This window comes from Crassostrea angulata, chromosome 5 (genome assembly GCF_025612915.1).
Source record: "Crassostrea angulata isolate pt1a10 chromosome 5, ASM2561291v2, whole genome shotgun sequence".
In the NCBI taxonomy this organism is placed as follows: domain Eukaryota; kingdom Metazoa; phylum Mollusca; class Bivalvia; order Ostreida; family Ostreidae; genus Magallana; species Magallana angulata.
The window spans coordinates 36,845,777-36,863,081 of NC_069115.1; the positions used below are offsets into that span (position 1 = coordinate 36,845,777).

Here is a 17,305-nt window from a genome sequence, read left to right on the forward strand (position 1 = left end):
GAAAGTGTGACAATTCAGTCCAAGGGTAAAAAAGTACAAGTATTGAACAGACACAAATTTTGCACAGACAGACTTATGGACAAGATAATTCCTATAACCCTCCCTCTCCCCCCTAACAAAAAAAACTTTGTTTAGGGGTGGGGTTGGGCTTTTAAATAATGTCTAGGTATTGTTGGGGTTCATCAAAGTATCAATGGGGCTTACTTAGGTATCATTACAGCCAATATACGGTATCATTGGTAAGTTAATGTTATTCAGGGTCTGGTTGGGGTTAATTGTTCATTAAGTTAAGGTACATTTTTGTATCAATGAGATTTATTGCCGTATCATTTGGAAAATTAAAATCCATTGGTGAATGAATCATTGCACAGAGCTCATTTCAAAGTTATTGTGGTTCGTGAGGGTATCAACGAAATTTGGTTGGGATAACAATGGGTTCATTGGAAAATCAATCGGTGAAAAAACGCCGCGTAGTTGAAATTTCATTCATTTGTGTAACATGATATGTTGGTACATAAAATTCATTAAGTGTATTGATTATGAACAAACTTAGTATCATTGGGGTATCTCAAAGTTCACTGGGGTGTCATTGGGGTTCATTGGGGTATCATTGGGGTTCATTGGGGTAAAAAGACGCACCCAGCTTCATGAATGAAGATACATGTACATATCTGGAGAACGCATACGTGTGAACCAAACTGGCACAGTTTTTCTTGACGATAACTTATTTAATATTAAAAGGGTTTTGACAGATATATATGCACTTTTTTGTACAAACATCCAAATATTAGGGTTTTTAAAAAAATAAAACCCCCTATGATTAAAAAAGAATTGTCCAATTATACCCTTTTTGCTCTACTTTAATCAATAAAGATAATATGATAGAATATTTGATTTAATGTGAAGAATGCATTCAAAAGGATCTTTGGTCGTGTTTTAAAGATTCATTGATATACAATTGATGATTCGCGATCTTAGATACTTATTCAATACACACAGCAGTTAATCGAACGAATGCATTTAACTTTAAGAAAAAATTGTCAAGGTAAACCACATTGTTCTTTATACATGTATAATGCTAGATATATAATCACAGTTTGCCATGTAAACATTTTTTTATCAAGTAATTGTAATGAGCAAATGTATTGTAATTACTCTTTAAATTTATGATTGAAAAGATACCTTTCATGTAGGTTTGAATTGCCGTGATGGACTTTTATGAATGAATCATTGACATAGTTTTGCGCCCCGGATGAGTAATCTTCAAGGTAGCATATTCTAGACTGTTTCTTTGACTTACAGATTGTAAGTAGTGAATACATTAAACTTCATTTTATAATATAAGTATTGTAACATTATAAAAACAACATGACATTGAAATTGAAATAAGAATTAAACTACCAATAATTTTTGTGTAAGAATTTAAAACAAAATTCACGAATGTCTTATTATGGCTATGATATGTTTTGTGTTTGTATTGTAGGTTGTTCCAAATTTCTTCGATTCAACTGTTCAAATGTAAAGCATAATTCACTACTGGCTCTAAAAACCCCTGTCCGTATGAAAATCCCCTGTCTTCCCCTGTCACCCCCTGTGTTTTCACTGTCATCCCCTGTACACCCCCTGTGTGCCACTGTACGGAGCCCCTGTATACCCTGTCATCCCCTGTGCGCCCCTGTACACATCCCCCTGTGTGCCACTGTAAACCCCTGTCACCCCCTGTACGCCCCTGTCATCCCCTGTAAGCCACTGTCTCCCCCTGTGCATGCCCCTGACATCCCCTGTACGGTCTTTAACTGCTCGCTAAGTAATTAAATAGCTTTTAATTAATTCGGATTTTTAAAAATTTATATATAGCATTCATGTTTTAGACGGTGCTTCAGGTTTTCTTTGCATTTCATAGAAGGCAATATTATTACAAGTGTGAATAATTTTGACTCAACATTGACACAAATCAAGATATACTTGTATACCGATAAACCGCTTATTTTATTACGTGCATTTAAACAAATGACCATGTTCTGTATTTTGTAAAAATAAAATAGAAAGAAAAAAGAAAGAAAAATAAGTGGAGGAGTGCGTGAAATCTGCAATGTTCTGTGCCATGTAACCTGACTGAGAGAAAGCGCATAATAATAATAACACAACATGATCAGCACGTGCAGATAACCACACACCGCTCGAAATGATCACCTATATTTTGACTGTTTTGACCAGTGCAATGATGCATAGAATTAAACAGCCTTTATGAATTTAATGTAAATCGCTGATAATTGCTGTCAGTATTGTTTTTTTATAAATCATGAGAGAGAGAGAGAGAGAGTTGATTTTTTTCGGAAAGGGGGATTAGACCGGTCCATTGACACTTTAAACTTCTATCAGCTAGTGTGCATTTTCCAGTTTAGTTATTCATATGTATTATTGTATAGAATTGTCCACATGCATATACACTGTAGAGCAATGATACCGTTAATGAACGATTTAATGCATGATTGTATGCAAATGCCGGTAACGGGGTACCATTTAATTATACACACATGCATTATATTAAACAATGGTCCGGGTTTCGGATCAGAACAATATCAGGCATTTATTTTAATTTTATTTCATTTGAAAAATGAAAAATATAAAAGAGCAATATACAGTTTTACTTCATATCACTGTGCCAAATAATGTTCTGAATTTAAAGCTCATCAATCTTTTCATGTTTGAAATTCTCAGAACTGAAAAATTGAAATTTTCAATATCTTGTTTCTTTACTTGACAGACTGGGAAAAAGGTCATAAGGGGTGTTTAAACAACATATTGCATTATTGTGTAGCATTACCGAGCATCCAGACCAGTACACGTGTGTCTGTCACCTCCTTGTTCCCAGTCTCGCTACCGTGCACTGCAAATTGTCAAGAAGGGCTGTATACAGTATATAGCTATTATATAATCACTGACCGACCATTCAGATCTGAGGAAGTGTGTGTATATATACGTGTACACGGGTGTCTATCATCTCTTGTTCTTTTATCTCGCTACCGTGAACTGCAAATTGTCAAGAAGGGCTGTGTACAGTAGCTATTATATAATCACTGAACGAGTGAAATTATGTCAACATCATCTCCTTTGAAAACTGTAGCTTCAATCAGCTAGTTGTTAATCATGTGTCTTCAAGTTTTTTGATCAATTGATCTGGAGTAGTATAAAACATACATGAATTAAAAATCAATTTGACAGCTCTAAGTTAATCTAAATAACTAAAGAAAATTGGTTTTAAAAATTAATAAGGATTGCATGTTTACTTATTAAGAAATTAATTCCCGTTTAAACTATTTGTAACATTTAATTAAAATCAATGCAATCTCTCTCTCTCTCTCTCTCTCTCTCTCTCTCTCTCTCTCTCTCTCTCTCTCTCTCTCTCTCTCTCAGTGTATAAACTCCATAGGCTACATGTATAGAAAACACTAGTTCTACATTTACATTTATGTTGTGTATGTTCTGACCACATGGGCTGCGGAATGATAAAGAATAGGTAATAAAGATTAGGATTGCATGTTTACTTATTAGGAAATTAATTCCCGGGTAAACTATATAATTAATAAATTTAATTCAAAGTCAATGCAAACTCTCTCTCAAACTCTTTCTCTCTCTCACACACACACACTCTCTCTCTCTCTCTCTCTTGGATAGATTTTGGAAATTAATGAAATTGATTATGAGATTAAAACATGAGTTTTAATTCAATTCAAGAGTCCAATAAGCCGGTCAGAAACGTATTGAACAAACATACTAAAATATTTCTTAGACAAACTTATATAAGCTATTGAAGCTTTATTTTGCTTTTCACGGGAAATTAATAAAGGTATAACCAAGAACTTGGTTAGAAAAAAGAAGAAAGGTGTACTCTATCGTTACATAGCTGATTATAAATTCTTTATTCTGACTGCTTTATTGGTTTAAGTGCGCTCCTATATGTTTAGATATATACAAAACCATGTTCCGCGCTTGATCTTAGTTTCTAGTGTATGTTTATTACCATAGGCTTAAGATATTCTTAAGTAAAGTGTACATATATCTGTAGACAACTTTAAAAACTTAATAATTCATTATATGTTGTATTTTTATGTCTGTTTTTCAAATATTAGGGAGTAGCGATGTTCCCGAGCTCAAAAGGACTACATGCCCTAAGGGCTTGCACACCTAATATAAAAAAATAATTCCCGCCCTCACCTGAGGTTTACCACCCGGTGAATCTCAAATCTTCAGTTGTTAGCATAATTTTTGAAGTATCAACAAATTATCAACTAAAAAATGTGATTTCTAAAATTACGATAACAGTGTGTCTTGTGATTCGGCGCTGTTGAGTGCAAATATTGACTTTTAGCTCAAAATATAACACATGTGATTTCAATAGTTGAATTAAGAAAATGATATTGAAAAAAAAACCCAGTCAAAAGCCGTACAGGGGATGTCAGGGACATGCACAGGGGTATACAGTGGCTTACAGGGGATGACAGGGGCGTTCAGGGGGTGACAGGGGCTTACAGTGGCACACAGGGGGATGTGTACAGGGGCGCACAGGGGATGACAGGGTATACAGGGGCTCTGTACAGTGGCACACAGGGGATGCACAGGGGATGACAGTGAAAACACAGGGGGTGACAGGGGAAGACAGGGGATTTTCATACGGACAGGGTTTTTTAGATCCAGTAGTGTAATACTTTAATATAAAACAAATAAAAACGAATATCGTTGTATACACGTTGGTAATGCAGCATTTTAATAAACTTGTATGGGCTTCAAATAGCCTTCGAGATTAGAACCATGGGAAAAGATAATTTTTTCGGTGGTGTAAGTGATTATTTCTTATCTTTATTATTGTTAGAAGCATTAGCAAGATAAATAGATTTAAGTCTCGAATTTTATAGCAATGCCTGACAGGAAATGGCTCAGTTGTGTTTTGGTTCGCAGGGTCCTCAAATATCAAATCACCTTTAAATGCTAAACATGCTTACATGCCGCGTCAATGTTGGAGATGCCCAAAAGTAATGCATATTAACCAGTAATAGAATAAAATACATGAACATTTTAAATGTTGCTACCCGATGTACATTCCATCAAACGATGAGTTTGCCTGACTAAACGTAGTTTATCGGACACACATTAGTGGAAAGTCCAAAATGACAAAGCATATGTTCTATCCAAAAAAAAACAGCCCGTGGGTTGATATAATTATGCAAGGACAGTCCAAATATGAAGGAGTATGCTATAATATAATCTAATGTAACATATTATAAAACTATACCACTGTCCGATGCTTCAGCGAAGAAGTCCAGTCGTTGACTGAGCATTTGGAAGTAGAAGATGAAGGCACTTACACCCTGGATGTTATGTTTTTTTCTCATAATAACGACTGCAAACTCTACGAATTTAAGAGGTTATACAGATATATAAATACGTATGAAAACCTTTGAAAATTTAGACCAATACACTTAATTTGCAAATGGAAATTGCTTGACCTGGAATGTATTTGCAGTTGTAGGCGATGAATGTGTGTACTCGAAAATTGACCAAATTCTCAACGCAAAGTTTAATAAAACAACACAGATTTGTTGTCGGTCAGGTGTCCATGCGAGATATCGAGAGGAAATGGAAATTGGTTGTTGTGGTGGCAAGTATTAAAACAATGTTTGAACAACTCGAAATTTTGTCTATATACGGAATAATTTTCACGTGAGCAAATCGCAATTTGAAAAAAAAGAAAGATAGAATATTTAAAAGATTTTTGGCTTTTAACTTATGGAAGAAAAAATATTTTTGTACTATATTTTTGTTGTAATTTTATTTTATGTGAATTGAAATTGTTGATTGCTGATTTCAGAAGGAATTTACAAACTTCAAATAGAGTTGTGTTACAACGATCAAGTGTACGTAAAGGAAATGCAAACAAACTGTGATTGCAAGTGTGGTAAGTTTATCCTTTTATCATGCAGTATATAACTCTTGTCGTTTCAAACAGTGTATATATTTGATTTTCTACATTTAATTAGTATTTGACGAAGAAAATAGCTTTCAAACACTGTAAAAATTGACTAGCACATAAAGTTTGTTGAGGTTATTTCTTTTTACAAATTTAATTGCATCATTTCAAAAAAAGGAAAACAAAAATGAATATCAAATAAAAAGAATTATTGTTTACATTTAATCTTTATTCTCTCCAAAAATATCCCTTAAGGCTTCTTTCGGATTATCATGTTAAAAAATCTTAATTTTATTTGTCATTCTATTTTTTCATTTTATAGGAAAATCAAATTTTGAGAAGGACGAGAACAGAGTGAAATCAGGTGTGCCTAAAGTTGGCTCACTGCGGACTCGTCATAACCGTTGGAAAGAGTTGAACAGTTTGAAAAAAAGGTAAAAGTAAAAATTTTCATAAATGTGTCAATTTGAATATGCGATAGATTGATTTTAAAGCTGTAAAAGATTTAGAGTAATTATAATGAATTTGTCTTAAAATTCATGTCAATATATATTTTCGTAGGTGCAGAAAGAAATATCGAAGCAACTCTAAAATTTTGTTTTGCATCTGGAAGTTACGGAAAACGAAATCTAAAAACATCAAACATATCTTAATATCCATACTTAGTGGCAAATCCTTTTTTATAAGAGTTTAATTATGAGCCAATAAAAATATGAAGATTCATTTTACGTTGTTCAACTTTGTGTATTTGTATTTAATTAAACGGTAAAAATCAACATTTTAAATCTATGAAAATTTGAATAAAAGTTTTTCAAAGACTTTTATTTGGAAAATCTAATCATTACCGAAATGCAGTTGTTTACCTTTTCTTTAGAAAATACGTTATTCTTTAAATGTAATGTTTTGCTGTCTCAATAATATACGTTGATATTTGGTGTCGGGTGAGGCGGTTTATCTGATACAGTGAGTAGCTTTTAAATAATGGTAAAGAGTACCTGAACACTGAACGATATGCGTTTTTGACAAACACATTTAAAACATCACAAATAGCTGAAAGGTTTGAAATATTTGGAAGATAAAATACGCACCTAAACAACCTAACGTTCTATGTCTAATCGGATCTTCGCCTTCATGACTCTTGGTAAAAGGACGTTGTCGGTAAAGATTACAAAATATTATGATACATGTACCTTGGATATTCAAAATATGAGATAGAATACTTTGTTGCGCGAAGTACAACCGTTTTAGTTTTTTTTATATAATCATTTTATAGCATGGCTGATATGGTTTGCAGCCTACATTTACTTTGGCAGATAGAGTCATTGTAAAAAAGTTTGAGTCTGCCTAAGACATGATATGAAGAATTATTGGGGATTTATAATGCATTTAGAAAGAAAATCAAATAAATCATTCGTTAAGATTAATTAATTTAATTATGATCTTATCAACATCGTATTTTTTTTTATAAACGCTTAACTGACAATGTTTCTTAGCTATAAACATCCACTGACTGTAAAATAACATCAATAAATTCGTAATATTTGCTAACAGGCATAAAAACAAAGCCTTTACTCAGTCTGTTAATTTTGTATAAACAGTTGTAATGAATGTGTTGCAAATTTGCTTGTTATGTTTTTAATTCGTTAAAGAATTGCTCCAAATACCGTCTTGATTTTTTGATTATGCATACAGAATTTTTATCGTTAGCTAAACTAATGAGATCTACAGAAAAGAATTTAAATGACACATATATAGGTGAATGGGTATTCAGAGTCTTTATTCGTAGCACAGATAATTCTAAGGTTATATAAAAGGATATTTTTTTTTATTCTGCTCTTTAAATGGATAAACTTCATTCATAAAAAACCACAAGACTTCAGTATTACTGGCTTATCTGACACAGGGTATATCTTTTAATTATGGGAAAGAATATTATTGACCCATAATTGTTTTGAACTCTTTATCGGAGACATGTTCACAGTTGTAAAAACGTGATACATAAGAACAACTACATATCATCATGAAAGATGACACAGTTTTTTTTTGCATTTTCAACAGTGACTGTCAAGTTATTGTCATTCTGAAAACATTAAATTTTAAAGCAAGAGTACTCATTTAACCTTCTTGATTTATAATCAGCTTTGATATTTAACGTATATTTTTATTCATATATAATTAAATGAATATCTCATGAAATTATGACTGAGTGTCAATATAGGACAATACAATCCCTGCAACCCAAGGCATTTCCCTTTGATCGACAGTGGTTGTATATGAAAGGTAATGATAGTCGCCCGCATGGACACGTGAGTTCTCGCCTGTTGCTCTCGCTTCCGGCAACGTTAATGCCCCCCCCCCCCCCACCTTATATTAACATCCGTCACAGTATGAGGAATATTAACGTGGTTTCAACTACTCTTTGTCGGAAATACCACAGCTAATCTTGGCAGACCGAATAAACTATTCCTACATCACAGAAAATATAAATAACGCAAAGGTAAATAAGTTGTAAAATTTGTCTATTGAATTTTTAAAGATAAAGTTCAGTTAACAAAAACGAATACTTTTTTAATCACGATACAAGTCATGCTTTGTTTCTTTAAAAGCCTTATTTATTTTTATGCTATTTTAAAAATTTCCAGCAAGAGTTATGTGATCTACTCAGAGATAATTTGCAAGTCGTATTTTGCAAACTCATCATTGTTCTCATCATTAAGATTTAATGTGAAACAGATTTGTTTTGAATATTACACCGAAAATGTTTCCTATGAATAGTTTTAGGAAACCACAAGAATTATATAGCATTACTCATTTTATAAAACAATATTTATATAGAACGCATGCTTTTACTGATCTGCTAAATTAAATACTTCTAAATCAATATATGTGAGTTAACGACTGGGCCCCGCTTTCCCCCAGGAAACATCTGTCTTAAAAATACGTATAAAAAGAGAGAGTTGCCCCCACCCCACTTTTAATTTTTTTTATTTGGCTTGTCACAATTTTGGATCAGTCTCTCCCACCCTTTCAAAAACGGTGTTAATCGTGCCTGAATTGTGCTGTCTAAATCCTACTAACCTTTTTATTAGCAAGTATTTAGTCCAAATGTCTCTCATTACCATATGCAGAGGATCTTTTTTAGTTCTTGGTATATAAATATAGATTTGACAGATAAACTGATGCTACTTATTTGTCTCATTTGAATTCTAAACACATAACAGGGATATGATGGGTAAAGTTACATTTACCTGTGAAGCAGCAACTGCTTTCAGGGCTGTTAAATTATGTTATACGAAAGAAAATTAGTCTTGTTAAAATTGAGTTATTAATCATAGTTTAAATGCTTGAGAGCACACCAGTGCAATTCTATACGACAAAATGAAAACAAAAAATATTTCCGCTATTTATTCTTTGAAAAATAAGGAACGTCCTATTGGTAGTCAATCCATAAAAATACCAGGGTTCTTGTTTACAACTTATATATGATGCAAATAGAATGTGACAGAAATGGCAAGGAGAAAACCCTTTATTTGCTGACACATTTTTTTTTTTGGGAAAGCTTGTTGCTATTTGACCGAGATCTTTCTTAAACGCCTTACCTGAGGCTTAGTTTAAAAAAGTTCAATATATATCACCATAAGTTGAAACTTTCCATTGAGTTTCCATGAATCCCCCTCAAAGCTGACTAATACTTTCTTTGTTTGGTCAAAAAAATTAAAAGGTTTATGTCCGATTCTGGAGACATTGAAAACCAGAGCAAGAATGTTGAAGTGTCGTTAAGTAATATCGTGTATTATTCAAAGGTATTTAAGAGCTACCGATTCTTATTACGTGATTAAAAGAGCAGCATTTACAATGTATATACTACATGTATTTATGTAAAATAAAATACTGATTTTTGTCAAAATTATGTTGTGTAGTTGACGTTCAGTACAAAATAATAGACAACATACAAAATGCATTTGTAATTTACAGACGTTGAAACATCTAGGCTGATATATTGATATCATTATTTATAAAATTTTATTAAACTGTTAATACTAAAAAAAACTTCGCATTTTAAATGCATAAAAAAGTTTGCGATTTTTTATCATAAATTAAAAAAATTGCATACATGATCACGCTTTGATATAAATTGTGCATGTAAATGTTTATGCTTATTTTAGTAATTATAATTATGAACTGAGTTCGATTAAGTGTAAACATTTCTTTTTTTGACTCAAAATTTAAGTATTTTTATCAATTTTTGTATGTGCTCTTCAATCAGGTTTTTAGCTTTATGTCAAATATATTACATTACATTATTGTATGTACGTTAATAACAGCTTCAATATAATGATTTTTTTTTCTTCAAATTTAGCGTATTTGTGTTTAAGTGTGGTGATAAAAAAGGTTAATTGCTCTCTGAACTGCACAATGGATTTCCACACCTCTCACTTTAATCGCCCCCATAAATTGTTTTCCGAGTCCGAAATTAAATCCAAGTGAACTCATAAAATAACACACAGAACTCTGAATACATAATTTACATATTTTTAGAATCCAGCTAATCAGCCAATTTTATGGTGTGTGTAATGGGTGTGTTTATATAGCAACAGAAGTGTATATAGGCAGAATGTCCCCATTTTCAAGCGCAGATTATACAATGAGCACGATAAAGACATGAACCTGTTGTAGCTAGTCCATTAGATAACCCATTCAACTTGTTAGCAAGCAAACGGCCAAAACGTTTCTTTCAGATAATGTTTAGAAAATTCTAATTTTAAACAAGTGATAATTTTGGCAATTGAAAAATGTAAGTTTTTCTATTGTAAAATAAATAAATGAATTTGACTTTTTTAAATTCCTATCAATAAAGGCATTGGTTTATTTAAAAATTTAATAACGCATCCAAGTACTTAAATCTTTAGTGACCAGAACCTCAGTTGTAACTTGGCATGGTCACAATGCTTTGGTAAGCCGTTCAAATCAATCACAATTTGAGTGTCAGTCGACGAGATTTAAGAGAGATACAGGAGTCATAAGTTTTTAGTATATAAACAAAGTTTAGGCCATGTTTGTATGGTTTTTTCCTTTGAATGTTGACAAGAATATGTAAGGTTTAGACCTAGAATGGATATGCTTGAAACCGTTTATGTTTGTTCAAAACGATTTAACAGACAGAAAAATCAGCTTGAAATAGAATTTTTACTGGTTTATCGAACTAATGTAACACAAAAATATGGCACGAGCTATTGTGAGATATATGTTTGCTTATCACTCTTTAATTGACATCCACATTTTGGTTGTTTAGAAGAGGATGACGAAAGCAATTTAACAATAAACAATATAAAAAATGACTAAATCGTGACCATGCCCATTTAATATTTGATTATTATATAATACAGAGATTTTAAAAAGCTTATTTATAAATATCTGTAAGTCTTAATATTGATGGGTTAGACATTAATTTTGTACGAAAACAAGGGTAAAGATTTTTGGACAAACTTATATTTAACAGCCGAACGAATAACCAATTCGAGTTTAAGCATTAAAAAGTGTAGATTAGTTTCTATACTGACTTAAAAATGTAATTCTTTCCTGTAGAAGACCATTTGATCTTCTATGCATGGTATCAATAATTTTTTTTAAATCGAAAATAATTTGTGCATTTTTTGAGATATCGTATTATTGAAAGAACAAAACAGACAAAAAATTACCAACCTTTTTTAAATTCATGATTGAAAAGATACCATTCCTGTAGGCATGAATCACATTTAAAATTGTTAGATATCGTCTGCATGAAAAAGCTTAAAAATTTATGTCATATTTTCACGGGTATTGTTTTAGATTTAGTGGATATCAAGGATAAATATAGATATGCTGAATTTTTTTTCAATTGAAATTTGTCCATTGTAAATTATCTTCTGCCTTTACCCCCCCCCCCCCCAAAAAAAAAATATATAAGGAATAAGCATTTTTTTTTCATTTGGAATGCTTGATTTTTTAACATTTGATCCGGTGCATTAATGAAGGTATAGATCTGGAGAATGCTTATGAGTGATCCACACTGACACAGTTTTTCTTGACGATAACTTATTTCAAATTAAAAGGGTTTTGACAGATATTCACTTTTTGTACAAACATCCAAATATAAGTTTTAAAAAAACCCTATGATTCAAGACAAAGTGTCCGATACCATCCTTTTTGCCCTAATTTAATCAATGCAGATAATATGATAGAATATTCTATTTAATGTGAAGGAAGCATTAAAAAGGAACTTTGATCGTGTTTTAAAGATTCATTTATATACAACTTTTGATTCGCCTTTTTAGATACTTTTGTTCAATATACCCAACAAATAATCAAACGAATGCACTTAACTTTGCAAAATGTCAAGGTAAACCACATTGTTCTTTATTTATGTATAATGCCAGATTTTAAATCTCAGTTTGCCATGTGAAACTTTTTATTAAGTAACTGTAATGAGCAATGCATTGTAATTGCTATTTAAATGTATGATTGAAAAGATACCTTTCATGTAGGTATGAATTGTCGTAACGAACTTTTGTGAATGAATCATTGACATAGTTTTGCGCCCTGGGGTAATCCTCGAAGTAACCTAATCTGTGTTGTTTGTTAGACTTACAGATTTGCAAGTAGTGCGTACATTCTATTTCATTTCAAAATATAAGTAACATTATATATAAACGTAAATAATGCAGCAGTAGGTCGCGCAACATTTAAGACAACTTGAAGGAGCTTAAAATAGTAACCTTAATTATTAGAACCATGGGGAAAAGGTACTTTCTTGGTGGAGTAAATATTTTTTTTCTTATTTATCAAAGTATGACCAAGATTGATAAATTTAAGTCTTTAAATTTCAAACAAGTGTCTTACTTAACAGTATATGGCCCAGTGGCGTTTCCGGTACGCAGTGTCATCAAAATATCAACTCACCATTAAGGTTATGAATACATGCAGGCTTCGTCAATGTTGTAGATACCCACAGCTACCCAAAGTAATGCATTTGACAGATCAACGGCAATTGGTTAATTCATTTTTTATCTGACAAGATAAGGATTCATCGATCTTGAAATGTGTGATATTGTTAGTGATCGTCCGCATATTAAAGCTTAACAGTTTTAACTAGAAGTTTAATTCAAAATTGCATATTTAAGCCATTTGCCTACTAGAAACAACAAAAGTTTTTTTATTACATTTTTTATCTGACAAGATAAGGGGACATTGATCTTGAATTGTGTAATATTGTTAGTGATCGTCTGCATCATAAAGCTGAAAATTTTAAAAATTAATTTCATTTCATATTTTCTTGGGTAATAGTTTAGATCTAGTGGATATCAAGTATAAATATAGATGTGCTGAACAAATTTTCAATTCAAATTTGTTCATTGCAATTTATTTCCACCTTTAACTTAAAAAAACGTAAGAAATACGCAAATATTTTTCTTTTGAAATCCTAGATTTTTTCATCATTTGAAACGATATATGAATGAGGGTAGAAATCTAGAGAATGCTTACAAGTAATCCAAACTGGCGCAGTTTTTCTTGAAGATAACCTATTTAAACTTAAAAGGGTTTTGTAGGTACATTTACTTATTTCTTTTTCACAACCATCTAAATATATTCTTAAATAATTATAATCCCTTATGATTAAAGAAGATTTTCCAACTCCACCCTTTTTTTCGTAATTTAATCAGTGTAGATAAATATGATAAATTAATCGATGTGAGGCAAAAAATGTTTTCAAAACGAGCTTTGATCGTGTTCTTAAGCCTCATTGATATATAATTGCTGATACGCGTTTTTAGATACCGGATTTCAATGCACACAAACATGTCATAAAAAATGTCAAGGTAATTATAACCTCAGCATTCTTTTTAAGTGTATCATGCCAGATTTGTATTTACAGTTTGTCCTATAAATTTTTCATTCAGTATTTATGATAAGCAAATACTTTATAAATGCTCTTTAAATTAATGATTTCAACGATATCTTTTTCGTAGGATTGGACTTTCATGAATAAACCGTTCACATATTTTTGCGCACTGTATATTTAATCCTCACTATAGCGTATTCTTGGTTGTTTGTTTAACTAATATGTTTCACATTTTATGTCCTGTACCATTACATAACAAATATAGCATTGGAATTTTAATAAATATAAAACAATCATTAAATTCTGACTTACACTTTGCAACAAAATTGCCATTTGTTTCATTGCTTTGATATGTGTTGTTTTGTCGTCGTGTGTTGTTCCAAACGTTCTTCGATTCAATTGCTCGAATGTTAAATATGATCCTTTATTATAAAACAAAAAAATTGATATCTTTATATATGAAGATTATGAAATCATACAGACTCAGTCCATTTTAACCAGTCAAATTAATAAAGTACATGAAAATATTAAATGTTGCTGCCCAATGTACATTCCATCAAACGATGATAAAATTAACAACTACCTGACAATATGCATTTTATCGGACACAGATTAGTGGCCAATTAAACATAGCGGAAAATCCAAAATGACAAATCCCAAGTTCTATCCAAAAGAAGATAAAACCCGTGGGTTGATATATGCAAGGAAATTCCGAATATGAAGGAGTATGCTATGATATACTATATAAATAGTGCCTGTTTGGGAGGGTAACAGTTAAAATTGACACCCCGAGAAAACCATTGTCAACCGACGCGAAGCGGAGGTTGACAATGGTTTTCGAGGGGTGTCAATTTCAACTGTTATCCTCCCAAACAGGCACTATTTATTTTGTTATACTGAATGTCTTTTTTAAAAATTTTAAGAAAATGTTACTGCTTTTATATAGGAATAACGTGAATTCTACAGCGAACCGTACGCGCATAATTTTCGCGCATGTAACATTTTTTAATGTTACCCGTTGCCAAGTGCGTTGCTAACGCTGAGGGTTATAGTAAATATTATTAACTGCGTCTTAACCAATCAGATTTCAGTATTTAACATGAAAGTATAACAATCTAATATATCATATTAAACAAATACATCACTGCCCGATTCTTGAGCAAAGAAGTCCAGGGACCTTTGGATCAATATTTTTCAAGAAGAATATGAAGGCGTTTACATTCCTGATGCTAAGTTTTCGTCTCATAATAACGGTCGTAAACTCTACGGATTTAAAAGGTATGTACTGGTACATACATACGTAAAAAAACCTTTGAAAATTTAGACCAATACACTATTTGCAAATGCAGATTGCTTGACCTGGAATGTACATGTAGTTGTAGATGGAGAATGTGTATATTCAAAGATTGACCAAATTACCAGCGCAAAGATTAATCAAACAACACAGATTTGTTGCCGAAGATCCGGTGTCCATGCAAGATATCAAGAGGAAATGGAAATTGATTGTTGTGGTGGCAAGTATTTAATAAGTGTTCAAACAACTCAAAATTTTGTTTATATACGGACTACTTTTCTAGTGAGCAAATTGCAATATGAAAAAGGGAAAGAGAGAACATGACAGAGTTTTTGCTTTAAACTTATGCAAGAAAACATTATAGTCGTACTATTTTCTGTTATGTTATCCCATGTGAATTGAAGTCGTTGGTTGTTGATTTCAGAAGGAATTTACAAACCTCAAATAGAGTTGTGTTGTAATCAGCAAGTGTATGTAAAGGACCTGCAAATAAACTGTGATTGTAAGTGCGGTAAGTAATCCTTTTATAATGCATTATATACTCTTGTCGTTTCAAACACTAGATTTTATACATTCAAATTAGCTTTTGACAGAGAAAATAACTTTTAAATACAGTAAAAATTGACTAGTAAATAAAGTTTGTCAAGAATATATCATGGGTATATTCTAAAATATTAAATTGCTTCATTTTAAAGGAAGAAATCGAAAATGAATACAAAATAAAACGAATTATTGTTTAGATTTAATCTTCGTGCTTTCAAAAATATCTCTTTAGTCTCTTTTTCGGATCATCATGTTAAAAATTAAAAATTCTTTTGTCATCTATTTTTCATTTAATAGGAAAATCAACTTTTGAGAAGGACGAGAATAGAATAAAATCTGGTGCAGCTAAAGGTTACTCACCACTGACTCATCAAAACCGTTGGAAAGAGTTGAACAGTTTAGAGAAAAGGTAAAAGTAAATATTTTCATGAATGTTTCAATTTGAATATACAATAGACAATTTCCAAGCTTTAAAAGATTTAAAGTAATTTTATAAAACTTGTCTTGAAAATCATGGTATATTGTTGTACGTACATGTAGGTGCAGAAAGAAATATCCACGCAACTCTAAAATTTTGTTTTGCATCTGGAAACTACGGACAACGAAATCTAAGAACAACAAACATATTTTAATATCCATACTCAGTGGCAGCTCCTTTTTTATAAGAGTTTGATTTGGAGCTAATAAAAATATTAAGACACAGTTTACGTTGTTGTTTCTATTTGTATTTAAGTATGTGGTAAAAATCAACATTTAAAATTCAAGAATGAACATTTTTAATAAATGTTTTTCAAAGACATTTTTTTTTGTGGAAAATCAAATCATTACCCGAATGCAGTTTTTAAACTTTTCTTTAATATTTCCCGAGTACGACGAGATTTGGCGTCGGACGAAGCAGTTTAGCTGTCACAATAAATAACTTTAAATTTATGGGAAAAAATTCGTGAACTCTGAACGATATACGTTTTTTGACATACACAGTTAATAAATACATCGCATTTGGCTGGATTTTTTTTAAATATTAGGTATATAACATAGGCACATAAACAACGTTACTTTCTATGCCTTGTCTGAACTTTTTCATATCTCCTTGTAAAATGACTTTGTCAAAAACTTGTAATATCTTACATATTCAAAATACTATATTTTTTTTAAGAACAAACGTTTTACTTTACCTTTATTTATATAATCATTTTATAGGATTGCTGACATGGTTTGCAGCCCACAATTACTTTGGCAGATAGAGTCATTGTAGATATTTTAAGTCGAAAGCATAAAATTCAGAATTAGGGATTTTTTAAATAATGCAATGAGAAAGAGAAATGAATAAATCACTCGTTTGATAATCATTACGAGTAATAACATTTAATGCGTATGATCGATCCGATATAATCCAATCCATATATATATATATATAAAAGCACAAAAAATAACCAACGACACGAACAATAAAGTAAAATATTGTCAAATTTTCGGGACAACCCGTCCCTTCTTCAGGACAACAAAATACAAACTACATAAGAAAGAAGAAAAACATCTACAAAACTAGCACTAAACTAAACTAAATGATATATAAAAACTAGATTAAGTTTAAACACCGGATCAAAACGTGGCAGCTACA

The 17,305-nt window shown here is 31.5% G+C and overlaps 2 protein-coding genes across 2 annotated transcripts; both read left to right on the forward strand.

Moving 5' to 3' along the window:
• Window positions 1–1,252: 1,252 nt before the first annotated feature.
• On the forward strand, window positions 1,253–6,662 carry LOC128186349 (uncharacterized). Its single transcript, XM_052856152.1, has 5 exons — window positions 1,253–1,268; window positions 5,525–5,659; window positions 5,870–5,956; window positions 6,291–6,402; window positions 6,530–6,662. The coding sequence occupies exons 1-5, from the start codon at window positions 1,253–1,255 to the stop codon at window positions 6,660–6,662; spliced, it is 483 nt and encodes a 160-aa protein (XP_052712112.1).
• Window positions 6,663–14,739: 8,077 nt separating this feature from the next.
• On the forward strand, window positions 14,740–16,380 carry LOC128186346 (uncharacterized). The gene is made up of 5 exons (XM_052856149.1): window positions 14,740–15,125; window positions 15,224–15,361; window positions 15,566–15,652; window positions 15,982–16,093; window positions 16,225–16,380. Exons 1-5 carry the CDS (start codon window positions 15,053–15,055, stop codon window positions 16,355–16,357), a joined length of 543 nt encoding a protein of 180 aa, XP_052712109.1. The 5' UTR covers window positions 14,740–15,052; the 3' UTR covers window positions 16,358–16,380.
• The last annotated feature ends 925 nt before the right edge of the window (window positions 16,381–17,305 follow it).